This window comes from Cajanus cajan, chromosome 5, assembly GCF_000230855.2.
Source record: "Cajanus cajan strain Asha chromosome 5, NIPB_CcT2T_4, whole genome shotgun sequence".
NCBI lineage: Eukaryota > Viridiplantae > Streptophyta > Magnoliopsida > Fabales > Fabaceae > Cajanus > Cajanus cajan.
The window spans coordinates 64,452,678-64,475,453 of NC_138521.1; the positions used below are offsets into that span (position 1 = coordinate 64,452,678).

The 22,776-nt window shown below is 37.5% G+C and overlaps 3 protein-coding genes across 7 annotated transcripts; 1 reads left to right on the top strand and 2 right to left on the bottom strand.

Moving 5' to 3' along the window:
• The first annotated feature begins 1,422 nt into the window (after window positions 1–1,422).
• LOC109811853 (cellulose synthase A catalytic subunit 7 [UDP-forming]) lies at window positions 1,423–11,814 on the top strand. Its single transcript, XM_020375692.2, has 13 exons — window positions 1,423–1,581; window positions 1,707–1,902; window positions 7,419–7,618; window positions 7,703–7,799; window positions 8,071–8,173; window positions 8,286–8,552; window positions 8,653–8,998; window positions 9,095–9,358; window positions 9,450–9,662; window positions 9,789–9,999; window positions 10,099–10,295; window positions 10,401–10,754; window positions 10,979–11,814. The coding sequence occupies exons 1-13, from the start codon at window positions 1,507–1,509 to the stop codon at window positions 11,558–11,560; spliced, it is 3,105 nt and encodes a 1,034-aa protein (XP_020231281.1). The 5' UTR covers window positions 1,423–1,506; the 3' UTR covers window positions 11,561–11,814.
• Window positions 11,815–12,408: 594 nt separating this feature from the next.
• Window positions 12,409–15,431, bottom strand: MEF29 (Pentatricopeptide repeat (PPR) superfamily protein). Its single transcript, XM_020375729.3, has one exon. It carries the CDS (start codon window positions 15,259–15,261, stop codon window positions 12,931–12,933), a length of 2,331 nt encoding a protein of 776 aa, XP_020231318.1. The 5' UTR covers window positions 15,262–15,431; the 3' UTR covers window positions 12,409–12,930.
• Window positions 15,432–15,559: 128 nt separating this feature from the next.
• LOC109811869 (AUGMIN subunit 8) lies at window positions 15,560–21,163 on the bottom strand. Of its 5 annotated transcripts, none has more exons than XM_020375711.3 (9): window positions 20,860–21,163; window positions 20,491–20,684; window positions 20,226–20,375; window positions 17,843–19,324; window positions 17,598–17,717; window positions 16,906–17,022; window positions 16,738–16,827; window positions 16,421–16,528; window positions 15,560–15,979 (listed from the first exon to the last, which is right to left on the bottom strand). In XM_020375711.3, exons 4-9 carry the CDS (start codon window positions 19,157–19,159, stop codon window positions 15,893–15,895), a joined length of 1,839 nt encoding a protein of 612 aa, XP_020231300.2. In that variant the 5' UTR covers window positions 19,160–19,324; window positions 20,226–20,375; window positions 20,491–20,684; window positions 20,860–21,163; the 3' UTR covers window positions 15,560–15,892. The 5 variants fall into 5 exon arrangements, with proteins under 5 accessions (XP_020231300.2, XP_020231302.2, XP_020231298.2 ...); XM_020375713.3 differs by having other exon boundaries at window positions 20,226–20,365; window positions 20,796–21,163; XM_020375709.3 differs by having other exon boundaries at window positions 20,796–21,163.
• Between the last annotated feature and the right edge of the window lie 1,613 nt (window positions 21,164–22,776).

Genomic DNA, 22,776 nt, shown 5'->3' on the forward strand with positions numbered 1-22,776 from the left:
TTTCTTTGCTTCCTTTTGTGCTATCTTTAACTTGTTACCTAGCTGACTTCTGTTATTCAATTTTAGGGTAGTAGCTTAAATCCTTCAACTAATAAACCAAAAATTAATGCATTAATTTAATTCGTTGTATTAGTAGTTACAAATAAAACACCATCCTTTCACATCAGTTATGCGATCAAGATTTCGGGTGTATAATCAGCTCTCTGACACTTATTGCTCATTTGTTACGCTTGCATTGAATGGTTATGAACAACCAAAATAAAAAATAACACTCCACAAATCAATTTAAAAAAAAAATGGAAAATAATATATATAACTAGAAGATACTACCAACATCGGCTTATTTAAGTGGTATTGACTTGTGTCTTTTAACTAAGTTGTCTAGATTTTGAATATGAATGTGAAATAAACAATGTTAAAAGGATCCACCTTATTTACGCTTTTGGTCTTCAACAGAAATTAGTTATTATTACTAACATCCTTATTTAAAAGTTAAAGACTAATTGACATCTTGAAATTCATTTAAAGAATATACTACTTCAACACTTTTTATGTGTGTATTTGTTCTACGTTCCATCCAACTAAACGTCAATCCATCCCTCCTCTTACTTATACGCTTCTACTTTGAAAAGTGAAAAAATTCTGTTAAACGGTGTTGAAACAATAAAACAAACACATCTTATATTAGATGCATGAATTTGATATTTCTATTTAAATTGGATTATAACCTTTTAAACTTAAGAAATATTTTACATAGTATTTTTAACAATTTTATTTAATAAAATATCACAATAATTGACCCTCCTTTGATTTACATTAGAATTAAATTGTAAATTCATAATAAGTAAGTCTTATCAGTAATAGTTCAATGTATACTCAATTTCCTTAAATTAAATATGATGTTTGTGTCTCATAAATAAAAAAAATGTAATTGAAAAGAGAGACGACTAAAAAATAGTCAGCTAGATTTTTTTGACAGATTATTATTGTAAAAGAAATTGATAAATTTGCATTCAATAACATGATAATATATTTTTTTTCTCTTAAGACTACAGCATCATCTACTATACTTTAAATTTTCCTTTTCTTTTTGTCTCTCTATCGTACACAATAATATATAAATTTAACGTACAAATACAATTTCTCATTAAACAAAAAAAAATCACCGCTCGTTTTACAATGAAATAAAATTAAGTGAAAAGCAACGAATGCAGTGATATCAAGGTTCTTGAAAAAATAACGTGAAAAGAAAAAGCAAGGAAGCGCAAGATATACACCTCACCAACGTGTTGATGATTGCATGAAGGAGACGGCGGTGGTTGCTAAAAAAAAGAAGGAAGAAGCTTAACTTCAAGGCAATGGAGACCCTGCAACCAACGTGGACACATTAGGTGAAGATCGACACCAAAATCCTGCAAGCCTCAGTGTTCAGTTCCTTCATAAAGCATAAACTTGGTCTCAACCTTGTGTCACATAATATTGTCCCATTCACCAGTCACCACCAAGATGGAAGCCAGCGCTGGACTGGTCGCTGGTTCTCACAATCGCAACGAGCTCGTTGTCATTCATGGCCACGAAGAGGTAATAACCATGCAATGCATGCATGAATACTACTACACAAAATTCAGAAAAAAGGGTATTTAATTATTGTGACTGTTTTCATGAAAAGTTGATAGATACATGTTGTGTGGTTTTGATGCATGCAGCCCAAGCCTTTGAAGAACTTGGATGGACAGGTGTGTGAGATATGTGGCGATGACGTGGGACTCACGGTGGATGGAGACTTGTTTGTGGCCTGCAACGAGTGTGGTTTTCCGGCATGCCGGCCATGCTATGAGTATGAAAGAAGAGAAGGAAGACAAGTTTGTCCACAGTGCAAGACCAGATACAAGCGTCTCAAAGGTACAAATCTTTCAAAAGCAAGTTTCAAACCCTTGTTGTGTTTGGAAGAATTTATAACACAAATTTTTATGTAACTATTTGAGAGAACTTATGTTCATAAGCTGTTTTCTGTTGGGAAAGAAAGCAGAAACATGTTAATAAAACCAGCCATTTAGGCGGATCCAGCCATATAGGCGGCAACAAATAAATAAAACTAGCTAGATGATGATAGACAAAGAAAGAAAAGAAAGTAGACAACACAAGAATTTTACGTGGTTCACCCTTACACTAGGGCTACATCCACGGGACCAACTCCGAAAATATTTTATTACCACCTTCCACAAATTGTGGGAATACAGAACTCTTCACTCAACAAACACTCACTCTACAAGAGAAAACTTGTGTTTTTGAGTAATTTCTGAGTTGATTTACAAGTGAAATGGGGAGGCCTATTTATAGTTGAAGCTCCAAGGACAATCTCGTAAATATCCTAAAGCTTAGGGGCAAAATCGTAATTTTCCCTTTTGATTTTTTTCTTCTCCACCGAAAGATCTTTTGTCTTGTTTTGGTGGCTGGATTCTTCTACAAATCTCCCCCTCCAGCCATATTTTCCAAACATTCTAAACAGTCATTCCGACAAGCTCGATACATTGTCTGAGCTTTTCTCTGGTCACATTCTTTGTTAGCATATCAGCAGCATTTCTATCTGTATGAATCTTCTTTAACTGGAATAACTGTTTTTCAATGGCCAATCTAATCCAGTGATATCTTACATCAATATGTTTGGTCCGAGAATGATACATAGTGTTCTTGCTCAAGTCTAAAGCACTTTGACTATCGCAATAAACTATGTATTCCTCTTGCTTCAACCCTAATTCTTGAAGAAATTTCTTCATCCACAACATCTCCTTTCCAGCTTCAGTAGCCGCAACATATTCTGCTTCAGTTGTGGATAAGGAAATGCATTTTTGCAACTTAGATTGCCATGATATAGCTCCCCCTGAAAAAGTAAATATATATCCTGAAGTGGATTTTCTATCATCAAGGTCTCCAGCCATATCTGCATCTGTATAGCCTTCAAGAATTGGTTTGGCTCCTCCAAATCTTAAACACAGTTTGGATGTTCCTCTCAAGTATCTCAAGATCCATTTTACTGCTTCCCAATGTGTCTTCCCGGGATTTGATAAATACCTACTCACGACGCCAACAGCATGAGCGATATCTGGTCTTGTACACACCATAGCATACATTAAGCTTCCGACTGCTGAAGAGTATGGAATTGTTGACATTTTCTCCCTTATTATTGGACATGATCTCTTGCTGAGTTTGAAATGCCCAGCAAGTGGTGTAATAACAGGCTTAACATTTTTCATATTGAACCTCTCTAGAACCCGTTCAATATATCTTTCTTGTGATAACCACAATTTTCCTGCTTTCCTATCTCTGATGATGTCCATTCCTAAGATATGCTTTGCTGCGCCCATGTCCTTCATGTCAAATGCCTTTGACAATTCTACTTTCAGATTTTTGATCATTTGAACATCTTGGCCTACAATTAGCATATCATCCACATATAGGAGAAGGATAAGGAATTTACCATTTGGATATCTGTTGATATACACACAAGGATCTGCATCTGTTCTTTTGAAACCTTGACTCTTTATGAATGAGTCAAACTTCTTATACCATTGTCGTGGAGCTTGTTTTAATCCATACAAGCTCTTTTTCAACTTGCAAACCATATCCTCTTTTCCTTTGACCTCAAAGCCTTCAGGTTGCTCCATATAGATCTCTTCATCTAAATCACCATGCAAAAATGCTGTCTTTACATCAAGCTGCTCCAACTCCAGATCCATGCTTGCTACTAGTCCTAGTATGACTCTGATAGAACACATTTTAACAACTGGAGAAAAAATTTCTTCAAAGTCAATACCTTGCTTTTGGCTGAAACCCTTTACCACGAGTCTCGCTTTATGTCTGACTAGCTTATCACCATCTTTCTTTAGTTTGAATACCCATTTATTTTTGAGTACTCTTCTTCCTTTTGGCAGCTGTACTAATTCATATGTATTGTTCCTTTTTAAAGAATCCATCTCCTCTTGCATTGCCTTCACCCAGCAGCCTTTGTCTTTATGAGACTGCACTTCTTGGAAGCTTTCAGGCTCTCCCTCATCAGCAATGAGGATGTATTCAGAACTGGGGTACTTTGTAGATGGTTGGCGTTCTCTGGTAGATCTTCTTATTTGTGGTTCTACTTGCCCAGAGGTATAGGATGGCTCCCCCTGCTCATTAGCCTCTGTATCAGGTACAACAACTTCTTCATCTACGCTTTCTTCATCCCCAAAAACTGGCTCTTCTGTCTCATGTTCTGGTTCTTGGGTTTGTCTTCCATCAGTGGCATATTCTGATGGAACATGAGATGTTGGATTAACACCATCTTTCATAGGTTTTGCAGCTTCCCCACCTTTTAGATCTTCTATCGTCTCGTGCTCATGGAATATTACGTCTCTGCTTCTGACAATTCTCTTCCTTTCTGGATCCCATAGCTTGTAACCAAATTCCTCATTTCCGTATCCAACAAAAACACAAGGAATGGCTTTATCATCCAGCTTTGATCTTTGTTCCTTTGGCACGTGCATAAATGCTTTGCAGCCAAAGACTTTCAGATGAGAGTAACTTACTTCTTTTCCTGCCCAAACTCTCTCTGGAATATCAAAACCCAATGGTACTGATGGTAATCTGTTGATGAGATAGACAGCAGTCTGTACAGCTTCTCCCCAAAATGGCTTTGGTAGTTTAGCCATTCTGAGCATACATCGTACCTTCTCCACAATTGTACGATTCATCCGTTCTGCAATGCCATTGTGTTGAGGTGTGCCAGGAACAGTTTTCTCGTGACGAATACCATACTTGGAGCAATAATCTTTAAACTCCTTTGAGATGTATTCTCCACCATTATCTGTTCGGATACACTTCAACTGTTTTCCTGTTTCCCTTTCTACCATGGCATGAAACTGCTGAAAACATTGGAATACCTGACTTTTTGCTTGTAGCAGGTATACCCATGTCTTTCGTGAAGCATCATCAATAAATGTGACAAAGTATTTATTGCCACCAAGTGATTCTACCTCCATGGGACCACATACATCAGAATGTACTAGCTCCAACTTATTCTTTTTCCGATTGGAGCTCTTTTTGAATGATACTCTATGATGCTTACCGAATACGCAATAATCACAAGGGTTCAAAAAATCTCCTTTGGCTTGAGGAATAAGGGACTGCTTGGCCAAAAGTTGTAATCCTTTCTCACTTATGTGCGCCAGTCGTCTGTGCCATAAATTAGGTGAAGCATCATTTTCCACTGCATTTAGTTGTCCTTTACACACCTTTACATATGTCTTGTAAAGCGTGCAACATAACTTCCCTTTTGCTACCACCAAGCTTCCCTTGGTGAGTTTCCATCTGCCACCTTTCATGGAATGTTCATATCCTTCCTTGTCCAGCACATTCACAGAAATCAGGTTCAAACGTATATCTGGAATATGCCGCACATCTTTTAGTATTAATGTGCACCCAACACCAGTTTGTAAGTGGATGTCACCAATTCCCACTATTTGTGAAGTACTTTTGTTCCCCATGTTCACGTGGCCAAAATCTCCTTTTCTGTAGGTGGTAAAGTATTCCCTCTTGGGAACACAATGGTATGAGGCAGCCGAGTCGATAATCCATTCCTCATCTGGTTCTGCAATATGACAACACTCTCCTTGATTACATAAGAGTGTTATTTCATCATCACTGGCTGATGTTGTTGCTGCAGTATTTCTGTCATTTGCCTGATTCTTGTCCTGGATCTCCTTCTTCAAGAATCTACAATTTTTCTTGAGATGGCCTGGCTTGCCACAGTTGTAGCAACTGCGTCTTTCCCTGGACTTGGAATGATCTCTATGGCCTCTTGGTGTTCTGCTTTTACTTCGACTCCTGCGTTCTGTGACAAGAGCATGAGTCTCATTTTTGGCAACATCTCTTCTTCGGATCTCCTCATTGAGTATGCTATTTCTTACCATATTCAATGATACTTTGCCTTCTGGTGCAGAATTACTTAAGGATACCACTAAAGTATCCCAACTGTCTGGTAATGACCCCAAGAGTAGCAATGCTTGCATCTCATCTTCAAGCGTTAAGCCTGCTGAAATTAGTTGCATGACTAGGCCTTCGAAGTCATTCAGGTGCTCCGCTACGGCTCGTCCTTCTTGTAGTTTCAAATTCATGAGCTTTCGCATCATGAATATTTTTGATTGAGCATTCTTTGTCTCGTACATACTCTCTAGCTTCTTCCAAAGAACTTGGGGATCTGTTTCTTTGGACACTTGATTATAGAGAGTAATATCTACCCATTGACGAATGGTACTTAAAGTCTTCTTCTTTAATTTCTTCCAATCACCATCAGACATCTTTTCGGGTTTCGATCCATCGCCTTCAATTGGATCGTAAAGATCCAATAAATTAAGACGATCCTCCATCATTGACTTCCACAATGAATAATTTGTTGCCGTCAATTTCACCATGGTGCCTATATTGCTCTCCATGACTTATCTGCTTCTTGTTCTGCCTTCTCGGATCGCTTCTGCACACTTCCGCCAAATTGATGACGCAGACCAATTTGTACTATTCACTATTCACGTAAATAGTATTATTTTTTTTTTCACACAAAATACTATTTACATGAACAGTACTCTCGCCAGCTGTTTAGCAGAAACAACCGGCTCTGATACCAGTTGTTGGGAAAGAAAGCAGAAACATGTTAATAAAACCAGCCATTTAGGCGGATCCAGCCATATAGGCGGCAACAAATAAATAAAACTAGCTAGATGATGATAGACAAAGAAAGAAAAGAAAGTAGACAACACAAGAATTTTACGTGGTTCACCCTTACACTAGGGCTACATCCACGGGACCAACTCCGAAAATATTTTATTACCACCTTCCACAAATTGTGGGAATACAGAACTCTTCACTCAACAAACACTCACTCTACAAGAGGAAACTTGTGTTTTTGAGTAATTTCTGAGTTGATTTACAAGTGAAATGGGGAGGCCTATTTATAGTTGAAGCTCCAAGGACAATCTCGTAAATATCCTAAAGCTTAGGGGCAAAATCGTAATTTTCCCTTTTGATTTTTTTCTTCTCCACCGAAAGATCTTTTGTCTTGTTTTGGTGGCTGGATTCTTCTACATTTTCAACTCATTTCTATAACTTTTTTAGATAACTTAATTATGAAAACAGTTTAACTATATTTCCTCTTTCAATTATAGAACAACTTATACGTTAATTAGTATTTACATAGTAAACACTTATTCAATAAGCATTTAATTAAGTTGTTTATTCAAACACAACCTTTGTCATGCGTTAATTTCCATGGATTTAGTTGTTACTGCATGCAGTTAGCTAATAGCAGTATTGTGTTTAGTTGGTTGGATTGAAATGGAAAAAATGAAAATGAGGGAACTGATAATTCATTGACTTCTGATTTTGCTAAGGGAGCCCGCGGGTTGAGGGAGATGATGATGAGGAAGACGTGGATGATATTGAACATGAATTCAACATTGAGGACCAAATGAACAAGCATAACCACTCTGCTGAGGCCATGCTGCATGGGAAGATGAGCTACGGAAGAGGTCCTGAAGATGATGAGAATGCTCAATTCCCAGCTGTTATTTCTGGCGGTCGCTCTCGCCCTGTAAGATTTGCAAAACATTACTTTATTATACTCTATGAGACTTCCTGCGTTCAATAGACTTATAATGAGTTTGCATGCATGCAGGTTAGTGGGGAGTTCCCAATAGCGTCTCATTATGGTGATCAGATGTTAGCTTCCTCATTGCATAATCGAGTGCACCCATATCCTGCGTCTGATCCTCGTAAGATTTAGTTTATAGCCTTAGCTCTTAGACATTGATGTACACTAGCAAAATGGATTATGCTGATGGCACTTAAGTACCACTTTAAAATGTTTTTAGTGTATGTTTATATACAAAACCTAAAATTGTTTTTGAGAGGTTCTTTACCGGAGAAAAACTCTTTATTTTTGGTATAAATGCTCACAAAAGTACTTTTAAGTTGTATCTTAACAGATTCTACTTCAACTTGGTGAAATTTATTTACAATATCTGGCATGCTGTATCAAAGCAGGAAATGGAAAGTGGGATGAAGTCAAAGAAGATAGAATGGATGACTGGAAGTTGCAACAAGGAAATTTGGGGCCTGAACCTGATGAAGATCCAGATGCAGCCATGTATGCTTACAGTATTAGTATTAGGAAGAACATTGATGCAGTTTCTGAGAATAAACTTTGATAGCTATGATGGGATGAAATTAACTGTTATATATGATGGAAATTGGTGCAGGTTAGATGAAGCTAGGCAGCCACTGTCGAGGAAGGTACCAATAGCATCCAACAAAGTGAATCCTTATAGGATGGTGATTGTGGCACGGCTTGTTATCCTCGCCTTCTTCCTCCGTTATAGAATTATGAATCCTGTACACGATGCACTGGGGCTGTGGCTAACTTCTATTATATGTGAAATCTGGTTTGCTTTTTCATGGATCCTTGATCAGTTTCCCAAATGGTTTCCCATTGATCGAGAGACCTACCTTGATCGTCTTTCATTAAGGTAAAATGCACTTTCCCACTTACTATAGTATCATACTGCTGCTAACTTCAAATCCCAAAACGTTTCAACTCACATTGCTGACCAAAATGTTGTCTATTAGGTATGAGCGTGAAGGTGAACCCAACATGCTTGCTCCTGTGGATGTCTTTGTTAGTACTGTGGATCCCATGAAGGAACCTCCTTTGGTTACAGCAAACACTGTTCTTTCAATCTTAGCCATGGATTACCCGGTTGATAAGATATCGTGTTACATTTCTGATGATGGTGCTTCAATGTGTACATTTGAAGCCCTGTCAGAAACTGCAGAGTTTTCCAGGAAGTGGGTACCATTCTGCAAGAAATTTTCTATAGAACCTCGGGCACCAGAGATGTACTTCTGTGAGAAAATTGACTATCTCAAGGACAAGGTGCAGCCCACCTTTGTTAAGGAGCGCCGAGCTATGAAGGTTTGTAATTTGTATCATTTCTATCAGAGTAGTACTTGAAAAAGGAGTTTAGAAGTCAGTTTAAAGCTTATTCACTGTTATTTGGGTGTTTGACAGAGAGAATATGAAGAGTTTAAGGTTAGGATCAATGCAATTGTGGCAAAAGCTCAGAAGGTTCCTCCAGGAGGGTGGATTATGCAGGATGGAACACCATGGCCAGGAAACAATACCAAGGATCATCCTGGTATGATTCAAGTTTTTCTTGGTCACAGTGGAGGTCATGATACTGAAGGAAACGAGCTTCCTCGTCTTGTTTATGTTTCCCGAGAGAAAAGGCCTGGATTCCAACACCATAAGAAAGCTGGAGCCATGAATGCTTTGGTAGAGTGTTTTGAGCAGTAATTGTTGTTCTTATGATTACCTTTATGACTCACAAATACTTGACTCTTCCAACTTTTGCTGTAATTTACAGATTCGGGTCTCTGCTGTGCTTACAAATGCACCTTTCATGCTGAACTTGGATTGTGATCATTATGTAAATAACAGCAAGGCTGCTCGAGAGGCCATGTGCTTCTTAATGGACCCCCAAACTGGGAAGAAGGTCTGCTATGTCCAGTTTCCTCAAAGATTTGATGGCATTGATAGGCATGATCGTTATGCCAATAGGAACACAGTTTTCTTTGATGTAAGTCCTGCAAGAAACACAGCATCAGCATAGCATGGCCAAATTTTTGAAGCATTAGATTTTTCACTTTTTATGTTAGTAGTTCAAGCTAAGGTTTACTATTTCCTCTTCTTTTTGTCTCTGCAGATTAACATGAAGGGTCTAGATGGTATTCAGGGTCCTGCATATGTTGGCACAGGGTGTGTATTTAGGAGGCAAGCTTTATATGGCTATAATCCTCCCAAGAAGGCCAAGCGTCCAAAAATGATAAGCTGTGACTGCTGCCCATGTTTTGGAAAGCGCAAGAAGGTCAAGTATGAAGGGAATGATAGAAATGGAGAGGCAGCAAGTCTAAGAGGTTTTCATATTCCTAACCACTGATATTGACAGTAACTTCAATCCAAATATATTTCACTTTAACCTTTTCTAAGTTCTAACCCATGTTACATGTCAATAGGAATGGATGATGACAAAGAGGTGCTGATGTCCCAGATGAATTTTGAGAAGAAATTTGGGCAGTCATCTATTTTTGTGACTTCAACCTTGATGGAAGAGGGTGGTGTGCCTCCTTCCTCAAGTCCAGCAAGCCAGCTTAAAGAAGCCATTCATGTAATCAGCTGCGGATACGAAGATAAAACTGAATGGGGAATTGAGGTAACTCCGACAACAAAAGCCTAGAGATTCCTTGATATCTTACCATATTTTGTTCACACTATGAAAATCATCTCATCCATGCCATTTTGCTTTCCAAATATGCAGCTAGGATGGATTTATGGGTCTATCACAGAGGATATTCTAACAGGTTTTAAGATGCATTGCCGTGGTTGGAGGTCCATTTATTGCATGCCAAAGAGAGCCGCATTCAAGGGTACTGCTCCTATTAACTTGTCAGATAGGCTTAACCAGGTGCTTCGTTGGGCACTTGGTTCCATTGAGATTTTCTTCAGTCGCCATTGCCCTTTATGGTATGGCTATAAGGAAGGGAAGCTGAAGTGGCTTGAGCGATTTGCCTATGCAAACACAACAGTCTACCCTTTCACCTCCATACCTCTAGTTGCCTACTGTATTCTTCCTGCTGTCTGTTTACTCACAGATAAATTCATCATGCCACCGGTAACAACATTATTCTATTCCCTTCATGTTACTAAACGAGTTAGACAGACATGACATGCTTTTGAAATTATAACATGCCAAATTTCCATAATGTTGCCTTCAAAAGCAGATGATATGAATTTTATGATTTTCTTATGTAGTAGGATTTAGAGTCATAATTATTTATAGAATGGATGCCAAGCTTCTTTGCTTATAAAAATATTTTTTGATTGCTGATGATCCAGATAAGCACTTTTGCTGGTTTGTACTTCGTTGCTCTCTTCTCTTCAATCATTGCAACCGGCCTTCTTGAATTGAAATGGAGTGGAGTGAGCATTGAGGAATGGTGGAGAAATGAGCAATTCTGGGTCATTGGTGGTGTGTCAGCACACCTCTTTGCTGTCATACAAGGGATTCTGAAGGTTCTGGCAGGAATTGACACCAACTTCACTGTAACATCCAAGGCAGCAGATGATGAAGAATTTGGAGAATTATACACCTTCAAGTGGACTACTCTCCTAATTCCTCCAACCACTATCTTAATAATCAACATTGTTGGGGTTGTTGCTGGAATCTCAGATGCCATAAACAATGGGTACCAATCCTGGGGACCTCTATTTGGAAAACTATTCTTTTCATTTTGGGTGATTGTTCATCTGTATCCATTCCTTAAAGGTTTGATGGGCCGCCAAAACCGCACACCCACCATAGTTGTTATATGGTCAGTACTATTGGCTTCCATTTTCTCTTTGCTTTGGGTAAGAATTGATCCATTTGTATTAAAAACTAAGGGACCTGATACCAAGCTGTGTGGAATCAACTGCTGAAAGTTTGGTTTTCCAATAGAATCCTTTTATGAACATCTTTTGAAGATGTATGTAAATTCTTGATTGTGCTGTATGATGCGTGAACTTACAAAGCTTAGATGTACAAGGATGAAAAAAAAGTGAAAAATGGGAAATGCAAATGCAGTTTTCTCATCTTCGTAAATGTACTGGACGACATAATGGTCACCGATTGTTTTGGGGCTCAAATTGCCCAAGGATTGGAAAGTAAATCAAAGTTATAGGTTTTACCTTTACATTGTTGCAAGATAGCATATGTTAATGTTCTATATCACAGGCATCTAGCTCATTATGTCTAATCCAAAAGCATGCATAAAGAGTTTATAATTTGACATGCTGAACGATGATTTATAAGCTAATATAAATCATTTATGGTCTTTCAAGTTAAAAAAAATGGGCTTTTTAAAGTTACCCTCTTTTGCTTAATTGTTTTTTGAGTTTTGGAATTTGAAAAGTTGAGAATCTTTGAATCAGGAAGCAACGCCATTCTCTTCTTGCTACAAGTAAAGAAACAAGATAAAGAGAGAAAAATGTAAATCCTTATTTGGTTGGCAAGTGGGAAAATAATAGTAATATATCGTTATCCCTTATAAGTATTAATGGGGAAGGAGAAGATAAATAAAATCTCTTAGATAATTTTGTCAACATTCTCCAAAAACTATAAATTACTTCCCCTCCTTCAACTCCCCCGCTTTCACCCAAAAAAGAACTCCCCCCTCCCCTCCTTCCTCTCCCCTTCCTCCATTTTCCCTTGAATCAAACACACGTGTAAGATCGAGATTAGTTCAATATTTTACTTCACATTTATTCAACCAACACTTTAAATAGCACATTCAGCAATTAGATTGACTGCAACCAAGAGAAGATACTTAGTAAATCACTGCAAATATGAAAAGAAAAGAAAAATACTGATAGAACTTGACGATCAGATAGGAGAGACATGGTAACTTTCAAACGTACAGCTCTAATTTAAATTTGAAAACGATTAATTACAAGCTTTGTTATAAAATTAGGCAAAGGAGAATGTCACCTTTTGCATGGACAAAAGAATGTAATCAAGGAGGCTACTTGATTTAAATTAACTGGTTAGTATGATGTTGAAGTGAAGGACATTAGACAAACTCACAAGCATAATAAAGCTTACGTAAAGAATGATAGAATTCAGATACAATTTGGTTTAACTTTAGAAAGTTGTATTTAACTTGTGCTACTAAATGTTTCGCTTCTCAAGTGTATACCACAAGAGGGTCCAGACTCAGATCATATTGTTGAAAGGTAAAGAATATGAAACCAAAAGGTTGGGCAATGCATCTGTCCTATAACTTAACTGGTGAACAATTATTGATTCAGCTTCACCAATAATCGCCACAAGAACAGATCCCATCTTTGAAATGGTGGAATCTGTTAGCGTCCCTAACTACAATTACTCTTTCTGTGATCTTTGAAATAAACTTAGTTGCGGTGTGACAATCTAAACAAACCCGAAGGTTCTTGATGATCCTAATCTCAGCACCAGGTTCAGTTGTAATAAGGCCAAAAGCAATGGCTAACTTCTCACTATGAACATTAAACATGAGCTCCTTTTCTTCTTCTTCCACATCATGCAAAGCAGTGACCGTCTCTGACTGATACCCCATCTCCCTCATCTTGCCTGTTAACTTCTCCAGCTTTGCATAGATAGCTTCTGTTTGAGAATGAGAACGATCACCAGATACAAAGATGTGTGGAGACCCATTAATCTCAATTAGAGTGCACCCTGGAGTCTTTGAGAGTTTTCTTTTCTTCACTACTTCCCGTACTGAAGCAGCCTTCGGGAAGTTTCTATCTACAGAGTATATATTAGAAAGCAAGACATAGTATCCTACGCTCCCTGGATCCAGTTCAAATAGCTTTTCTGAAGCCACACGGGCTATGTTTGTGTCTTTGTGTATCATGCAAGCACCAAGCAATGTACCCCACACTGCAGGACCTGGCTCAACAGGCATTCTCCTTATAAATTCTAAGGCTCTTTCTAACTGTCCAGCTCTTCCAAGAATGTCCACCATGCATGCATAGTGCTCAGCTAAGGGCTCAATCCTGTATTTATTGACCATAGCATGGAAAATTTCATCTCCTTCTCTCACCATGCCAGCATGACTGCAAGCATATAAGACTGAAAGAAAAGTAACACTAGATGGTTGAAACTCTAAACGCAACATCTCATTGAAAAGCTCAAGTGCGTCATGCCCATATCCATGGAGTCCATAACCAAAAATCATAGTATTCCAAGTTACAGTATTCTTTTCACTCATCGACTCAAATAATTGCCAAGCCTCTGAAATATTCCCACACTTGGCATACATGTCAATCAGAGCAGTAGAGACATAGATATTTGTCTCAAGATTTTTGCTTCTAATCAACTGATGAACCCCTTTACCAAAACTCAGCGCTCCTAGTTGAGCACAAGCTGAAAGAATACTCGTGATAGTAACTGGATTCGGCATAAAATCAGTCGCCATCATTTCCTGAAAAAGAGTGATAGCCGTTTCCGTTAAACCATTCTGTGTATAACCTGAAATCATAGCATTCCAAGCAGCTACAGTTTTCCCCGACGATTCATCAAATAACTGTCGTGCCAAATCTATTTCATTGAGCCTGCTGTAAATTGTGGTGAGCGCAGTTGAAACGGCGGGATGCAAAATGGTACCAGACTTCACACAAAACCCCTGAATGCAGCAAGCCAAATGCAAATGCCCAAAAGGAGAAGACACTGGAATCAACCCAACCATTGTGCTAGAACTCACTCTCCCCACAGAAACAAGCAGCTCCCTAAAAAGCTTCACTGAACACTCAGTCTCACCATTACAACTAAACCCAGAAATCATGGCATTGTAAGAAACCAAATCCGGCTTACTAATCATCCCAAACAACAATCTCGCCGTGTCGACATCCCCACATTTTGAAAACACAGAAATCAAGCCCGTCAGCACGTAGTCATCAAAATGAAATCCAAGTTTCAAAGCCAAACACTGAATTCCCGTCCCAACTTTCACCTCTTGCATCTCCGCAACCGCGGGAAGCACCGTCGCCACCGTGGTGGAATCCAACCGCACCCCTTGCGCAACCATGTCACGAAACACTCGAAAAGTATCATCATAACAACAGTTCCTCACCAGCCCCGTAATCATGGTGTTCCACGACACGGTGTCCCTCTCGGGCATTTTATCAAACACCTTCCTGGCATACGCGACGCGCGAAAACTTGCAGTACACGTCAACGAGGTTGGAGGCGACGAAGAGGTTGGAGGCGAAGCCGTCGACGACGGCATGCGCGTGCAAACACATGCCGAGGTTGTCGTCGGGGGAAGCGGCGATGGCGAAGGCATAGGTGAAGTTGTCGGGGGAGAGTGTGGTGTTTTTGCGGAGATGGGTGTAGAAAGAAATGGAGGAGGCGTTGGGGGAGAAGCCTTTGATGAGGACGTTGAAGAGGAAGATGTCGGGTTTCGGAACGGAGAAGAAGAGGGCACGTGCGTGGCGCGTGGCGCCGACGTCGAATAGCTTCTGTGTGAGCTTGGTCACGGTGGCGAGGTCGTGGTGGTAACCGTTGCGGATGAGCTGCGCGTGGGTTTCGGCAAGGTGAGGGAGTGTGCATGCTTTGCTGATGAGGGCGAGGAGCGTGTTGCGGCTAATGTCCCCACGAATCATCTGCACCTTAGTTAGGTGTTGAGTTCAGATACTTTATAGTTTATGATACATGCGGATTTTTCCCCCTTGGATCAAGGATATTCTGTGATATCGCTATTTTCGGATACCTAACAATTTTACTGGACTTTGTTAGTTATTGGGGTTATCTTCTTATGCATGAAAATTTTACTTCATTAAAAGTTACTTTATAATGGTAATTACAGGAGTAATTTCTATAATCATTCTGTGTGTTCCCATAATTAAAAGCCATTTTCTGCTTACAACCTCTCTGTCGTACTTGTCAGATGAATGCAAAATGTAAATCTAGAAGGAATACTTTGCTCCTTTACTTTGCATTTTCTTTTCATTTGCCTGATACAAAAAATTACAAGTGGAAGGCTTGGGCCACCAGTGTTGACTAGAATGAAGATAAAGGAACAATATAAATTGCAACAGAGGGAGAAGCCTATTACAAAAATTTACAACGCGTAAAGAATCTCGGGTGTTAATTCAATGAAGTTTCAGCCGTACATACCCAAGAATCTTTGAAACATATTAAATACATTGGTAACGTCTTGGAAATTATGATTCCCAAGAATTTGGCTGCAGCCGCAAGAGATTTATTTCTTGTTAGCTTAGAAGCAGGTCAGGGTCAGGCGTGTTTGAATCTCCGAGAATTATTTACCACCAAAGCTTGCTTGATCTGCATGTGATGCGTCCGAAGGCTATATTCCTCATCCTGTGTAAGCCAAAATAATAATGAAAATTAGAAAATGATACAAGGAATAATAAGGGATAAAGCTCAAAAATAGGAAAACTCTATGACCGCAATTTTCACTGTCCTAGTGCTGCTGACACCATCATCCGCTAGATCAGGAAATAAATAGACCAAAGAAGAAGGTCCCAGCATATTAAAAGCAGTGACTAAGTAGGAGAATTGAACTGATAAATTACCATCAACCCAGGTTCTTGTAGATCTAGAGTACTAGTATGGTTCTCTAATCACTTATGGCTCTTAACGTTGAATGGTCATGAATGATAAAATAAAAATCAAAATGTAAAATGTGATAAATGGAAATGGAATTTATGTCCTACTATTTTATGCTCGTTCTCGACATGATTAATCGAGTGATTTGTTGTGCACAACTCAAGTTATTAAGCCATATATCATGGCTCTTACCTGCATAGCTGTTGCAAAATTCAGTAATGATTCACATTCAGCAAGCATGGCTTTTTCCTGTGCTGATACAACAGCAACTTCAGAAATTAAATTATTCATTCCCTCCACCTATCCAGATACAAAAAATAACATGGTGTCAACCTTAATGCATTACGGCTTTGCATTGAATCTAAAAGGAAATCACAAGTAAGAAAAAAATAAAATCAGTAGAAGGAAGAAAGTTTGATACTAAATTGTTGGCCTAGAAAATAGCAGGGTGTACAAATGCTAGGTGATAAAGAAGTCAAACCAGCATAATTCCTAAACAATTAACTCACCCGTGAGAGCAAAGGGCAGATAGAAGATCCCATTGCTTGCATGGCATCAACAGCTGAAGAGATAGCAAGCTTCAAATGTTCAATATCTGCCTGTATAAGTAAACATAATAATGATGCTAGTTCTCATTGCACACATCAAATCAAAAGACACAACAACCATACACATACCTTTGCCCCTCCAATTAGCGGAAGACGAATAGTACTTGCCTCTAAGTCTTCTACAGCCCCGGATAAGGCATCAGTATGATCACTTTCAAGTATAGTCCAGTCATTAAGGTAGGCCATCTGTCTCATTAATTGTAAAAGGACCACAATTAAAAAATGTATCACTAAGTATCAAAATTGTTGAAAGTTGAAACATTTAGATAAGAATATAGCATCACATATATAGGAATTGAAATTACAACCTCAACTTAATATAAGAATTCACACGATATCACTATATTCCTTAACAAAGTGTTTTTTAAGGTGCAATATAGATCAAAATGGAAACAATATCCAAATACTAGATCAGATGTTCTATGCACACCAACATGCCCATTCCAACTTGAACAAGCAGAGTCTCAAGCTTTTTTATTATACTCAATTTTAATAATTTATATCAACCATTAATATGAATTATGAATAACCTCTTATGACAGACTAGCATAAACAATTAAACATAAATTTTCAATGTAGTGTCGGGTCAACATCCTGCTGAGTATATTTGCTTCATTTATAAACTTCACAACAACTATCTCAAGATAAATTACCAAAAATGAAAATTGAAAAAAGATAATAATAATTATAATGTATCATCAACAATAATAAAGGGCACATAAAATTATTATGATTTCAGGCAAGAGAGAAGGAAGTATTACTTGAGCATTCAAAATAGAATTCAGCTTCAGCTCAAGCTGCAGCTGCTGGAGATGGATCCTCTTCCTAATAATTGATTCCCATATAGACAAAGTTGTGTTCCATACATTATAGAGAGTTTTCTGCACCATTGAACAAGTGCTTATAAAATGATGTACACAAACTATTTGCTACACACAAGCTTCTGTATAGCAGAATACAAAGAGTTTGCCAGCTTGTCAAAGATACAGCAATTAGCAAGTCATACCTCTGCAGTTGCATTTTGGATGTAAAATACATCATCTGCTCTCGCATTGACAAATCTCCATTGCAAGTACCTGTTGTATAGAAGTCGTAATTGGTGAGCATCTTCAATGAGGGCTACACCCTTTTTCCCTTTTTTAAAATCAGCGATAAAGCTGAGCACTGAAATTGCATCGTTGGATTGGTTGGTTGAATTGGTTGACCTTATTCGAGATGGACTAATCCCTCTAGGAGGAGTTGATGGCCTTGACCGAGATGGACTACCACCTCTTAAACTACAAGAGGATAGGACTGAGGTCTTACTAGGTGATGGACGCCGTGATCCCGGACTCAAAAATGACTGAGATCTGACTCCAGCAACTGCTAATCCCGTTTTATCCAATGGAGTTGCAGACACAAATTTGTGAGGTCTTAATATTTGAAAACTGTCATCTACCGGTTTCACCTCGCTTTCTATTCTACCACTTTCAACAAGCAACATTAGCCTTGCAGTATCACTAGAAGCTTTTTGCAAGGGCTTACTCGGTTCACCTGGCAAAGACAATCTTCGCAGGGAAGACACACTACTAGTTCCCGGAGCAGAAGAGTTCAACGTTCTGGTTGTCTTGTCAGCATGAACAATACTTCTATTTGACGCACTTGAACATACCTTCCCACCTATTCTGCTTGGCCACCGATGCTGATCTATCAATCGAGAATGCAAACCATCAACCGGTTTCGAATTCTCAGTCTGATCAGAGGCATTTTTCCCTTTGAGAGGACTCCTCTTTCTCTCTGGCGTAGGCTTTCTTATATTTGGCGTTTCAACCTGCTTGTGAGCCACGTTTGAAGTGGGCCGCAGCGTACGATCAGAGGCACTAGTCACCGGCTTCTCCTTCTTGCTAACAGGTATGGAAATAGTGTCTGACTGAAAAGAAACGCTCAAACTTCGCATTGTGGAAGGCCACAGTGCCTCTGGCATTCTGCTACCAGTCACTCTTCTTGATGATAAATGCACATCTACTGATGAGTCTTGAACTGGTGTAGAAGGACTTTGAGGGGAAGGCGGAGTCGCAGGCCTCTTCCTCTCTGCTGATTGAGCTCTTTTGGGTAACAATTTGGATGGTGGAGGTGTTGTTGTCCTTGTGAGGCTTGGAGAGGGGCATCGGCGAGGACCAGATGGGGTTGCCGGAGTAGGCGAAGGTGACCTATACCGTGAACTAATTCCCCTTGTTGCCGTGCGGCTGCTGGTGATTGCATTGTTTTTTTCAGCAGGAACCAAGGGTTGTCTTGTTCTTGCTCTGTATTTCCTTAATGCTTGCTCTGACTCACATACATCCATCCACTCTATAGTCTATCCCAATTAGACCACATTGATGGAAGTTTTCATAAAGCTAATCAAACTTAGCAGCTTTGGCTGTTTGGCAATCATGTGTTATGTGCATTCAATGGAATAAATGAACAGCACAGATTATCCAGAAAGAAGATCCTTTTCTGTGCAATAAATCTGCCACAAATGAACATAAAGTAAGATACTACAGACTGGGAAACTAAAGAAAAGCAAGGAATAAACCCCCCATCAAAAAAGTAAAAGGAAGAATAAGAAAAGCGCACATCTTTACAGAGACTCAGATCTGCTGAAGAAGGAATTAGAGAATCACAGGCAATTAACGCAAGTGGGTGTGTTTTATTCACACAAAAAGGCCCGAATCTAACAAGATCAGGACACAGCAAGAAGAATATGGAGAGGGAAAACAACATTTGGTGTAACGGGTGAGAGAAACTTGCGGAAACTGTCTCAATGTACATTTAACGTTTTATCATGAAACGTTGTTGGTTATGGTTAACTGAAGAAAAAAGATTGAATTGCCGGGGACGGGGTCCCCTCGGAAATTGGGTATACTGGGAAGTGGAATCAATGGAATAATAGAGAGAGGGCGCAGGATAAGAGAGAGGAGTGCGTAGGCTAAGAGAAGAGAGGCTTTAATTTTTTCCCCTTTTGTCTCTCTCACGGGAATGCCATGGTCGGGTGGGCTGGCAATGGGTTCACTCCACACAAACCCACTCTGTCTTATAACTCCTTCTCTCTCAACTCCTTTTCATGAAAGGGAATTCAATGAAAGTGATGCCATAACTTGCATGGACAAAATGAAAAAGAAAGTATCTGATCTCTCTTAAACTTGCAATACTCGTCTAAAAACACACACACATACACACCAATAGTCCGATACCAAGTTAAACTTAATTGAAGCTCTAATTACCATACCATATACTAACATAACATGAGTTTCATTTCTTAAAATTTGCAGAAAATATTTCCAATTAAGCCTCCTGTAAATTACGTACGCAAAACATTATATATATATATATATATATATATATATATATATATATATATATTTCCTTACTTTAATTGAAGCTTGAAGTCGATGATGCTATTGTTGTTTGGGAGATGAGTAAGGACAAGGAGGTCCACGTGCAGGGACGATCATTGTCCATCCCCATAAAACTATTGTGCAAACCTAACATGATTCAGAGACATTGTTTCCTGCAATTTCCTTAATAAATAAAAAATAATGATATTTAATTGAGTAGTAATTTAGATTTTGACCAGGCTGAATTATTTAGGAGAATATCGCTGAAATCTAAGGAAAGAAAGAAAACCCTTTTTACCTGAAAGAAACAAAGGATTCCGAACAGAGATCCATGACAGATGTATGGATTGGCAGGTTCGTGTCTCTCGCACTGAAGACACGTTTAAGTGTTTCACTGTTCATGTAACCGCTAGTACTAGAGTGCATTGAATAAACCTTATTCCCAAATTCTTCCTTCAATCAACGAAAGAGTTTCTAGCCTTGGAGAAAATCCTACCGCAATTAAATAATTCAAAAATAAATTTACTGGCCACAAAACTTTACCAGAAACATAAATCTAACCGCGTAATAAGATAGCAAACGAGTTAAAGTAGAAAAAGAAACCTCTTCTCAAATGCCAAAATTAGTCATAACATAACTCAATTACAAGTTATAACGAGTGTCACACCTTCTACCAGTAAATAAATTTGGTTTGGATTAAAGTTAAAGGGCCTTGAAACTCCACACATCAATAGAACAACGAAATCGATGCGAGAGAATCTTTAACAAGGCAAAATCGAAAAAGAGGATTCAGATTTCAGTTGCCGGAGTTGAGTTTCGCCGGCGATGGTAGTTTCATGATTTTGAAGCAGAGGGAAGGTGAAGAAACGAAATAAAAAAGAGTTAAAAATAATTGATGATTTCGAGTTACCGTAAAAGTTTCAGATGAAAATAATAATAATAAAAATTAAAGAGAATATGCGAAAACGGTTTGGTTGGGAAAAAGGAGGGAGAAGTAGAAACGGTTGTTTTCGCGCCACCTACTTTTAATTGTTCTTGCCTCTTGCACCTTATGCCGTAATTATTGTTATCGTTTTCTTTTTTTAATATTTTTTATGTAACTAGCCTTTATTATTTTAATATTAAAACTAATTGCATGTTATATTATACCCAATTGCTTACAATGTTAACCATCTTAAGAATGCTTGGTCACTTGGGTTTCATTGGATATATACAATGATATTAAATATTACTCGTGACAATTTCAGCATATTTCGGTGCATTATGCCGTCTAGGTATTTTTCATGTTTAAAACGGATGTGATATATAATTTGTTATGTTTATTAATGCTATTATCATTTAGTATGATGTTTCCTTTTGTTTCTTTATGAAATAAAACTGTAGCTTATCACCAAATAAAACGGTCACCTATTTTACTAAATGCAAAAGAAGTATTATTAATTGTCCTCATAAAATTTCCACTTTTACTTTTAAAGTTTCTTTTATGAAATGATCCAAATAAAAATAAGCATATAAATTATATATATTTATTTGCAACGGATGTAGAATGATACTTTTGTATGAAAATGAGAATTATTATTCTAAACTGTCGAATTAAAATAAATAAATAAATTGTGTTTAAAACATGCATTAAAATATATCTTGATCTCTCACTTATCAAATTAATTTTCTAAATTATGTTGAGAATGATAGTTTTCATTCTTACGTAATAATATCATTCTCACATTTAAAGCATGTGGGCGTACACACACACACACACATATATATATATATATATATATATATATATATATATATATATATATATATATATATATACTTATTTTAACAGTAACTTGCACTTGTTTCACTTAATAATTTATCTTTTATATTAAATTTTAATGATTTAACTATTGAAAAAGAATTTAAAAATTATTTGATATTTTATTTTATTAATTTAAATTAACGTATAAAATAATTTTATGATTATCTATCAATTTGAATAAATGAAACAAAATATCAAATAGTTCTCAAATTTTTGGTAATTTTATAGATTTAATATATGCATTAAGAACTTTTAATTCAATGGTTTGATAGTTGAAATTTATTATAGAATATGAGATATTGAGAAGAGTAAGTCTATGTAAACCTAATCTTAGGAATCGTTTGTTAGGAGAAAAGTTTCTACATACCCAATAATCATGATTATCAGGAATTACAAATCATAAGAATCATAATTCTTGAGAATAATTAAAATATGTTTGGTTACAATAATATATTTTTGAGTATAAATATTTTTTTTACAAAAATATCCTTTATTAAAGTAAACTCATCGGATATATTTATTTACTTAAATGTTATTACAAATATGACATTAAACTAGTTTAAAAAATTGAAATCTCATTAAAATTATTTAAATATAAAATTTAACAAAAATAATAAGAAAAATAAAAATATATTTTTATTTTATTCAAATAAAAAAAATGTTAGCAAATATCACTAAAATATATAAACAAAATAGACTTTGATAATATTATTAAAATTGACAAGATCAATAAATAACAAAATACAAAAAAGATAAAGAGAAAAAGAGATATAGAGGGAA

Bases quoted from the DNA above. Each gene is read 5' to 3' on its own strand.
- LOC109811853 (XM_020375692.2), top strand. From the start codon at position 1,507: ATGGAAGCCAGCGCTGGACTGGTCGCTGGTTCTCACAATCGCAACGAG. The intron at 8,553-8,652 runs GTAAAATGCACT...GTTGTCTATTAG, and splicing joins CTTGATCGTCTTTCATTAAG to GTATGAGCGTGAAGGTGAAC. The intron at 10,000-10,098 runs GTTTTCATATTC...ACATGTCAATAG, and splicing joins AGAGGCAGCAAGTCTAAGAG to GAATGGATGATGACAAAGAG.
- MEF29 (XM_020375729.3), bottom strand. From the start codon at position 15,261: ATGATTCGTGGGGACATTAGCCGCAACACGCTCCTCGCCCTCATCAGC.
- LOC109811869 (XM_020375711.3), bottom strand. From the start codon at position 19,159: ATGGATGTATGTGAGTCAGAGCAAGCATTAAGGAAATACAGAGCAAGA. The intron at 16,529-16,737 runs GTGAGTTAATTG...GTATCTGGATAG, and splicing joins TCTGCCCTTTGCTCTCACGG to GTGGAGGGAATGAATAATTT. The intron at 15,980-16,420 runs GTAAGAGCCATG...TGGCTTACACAG, and splicing joins ATTTTGCAACAGCTATGCAG to GATGAGGAATATAGCCTTCG.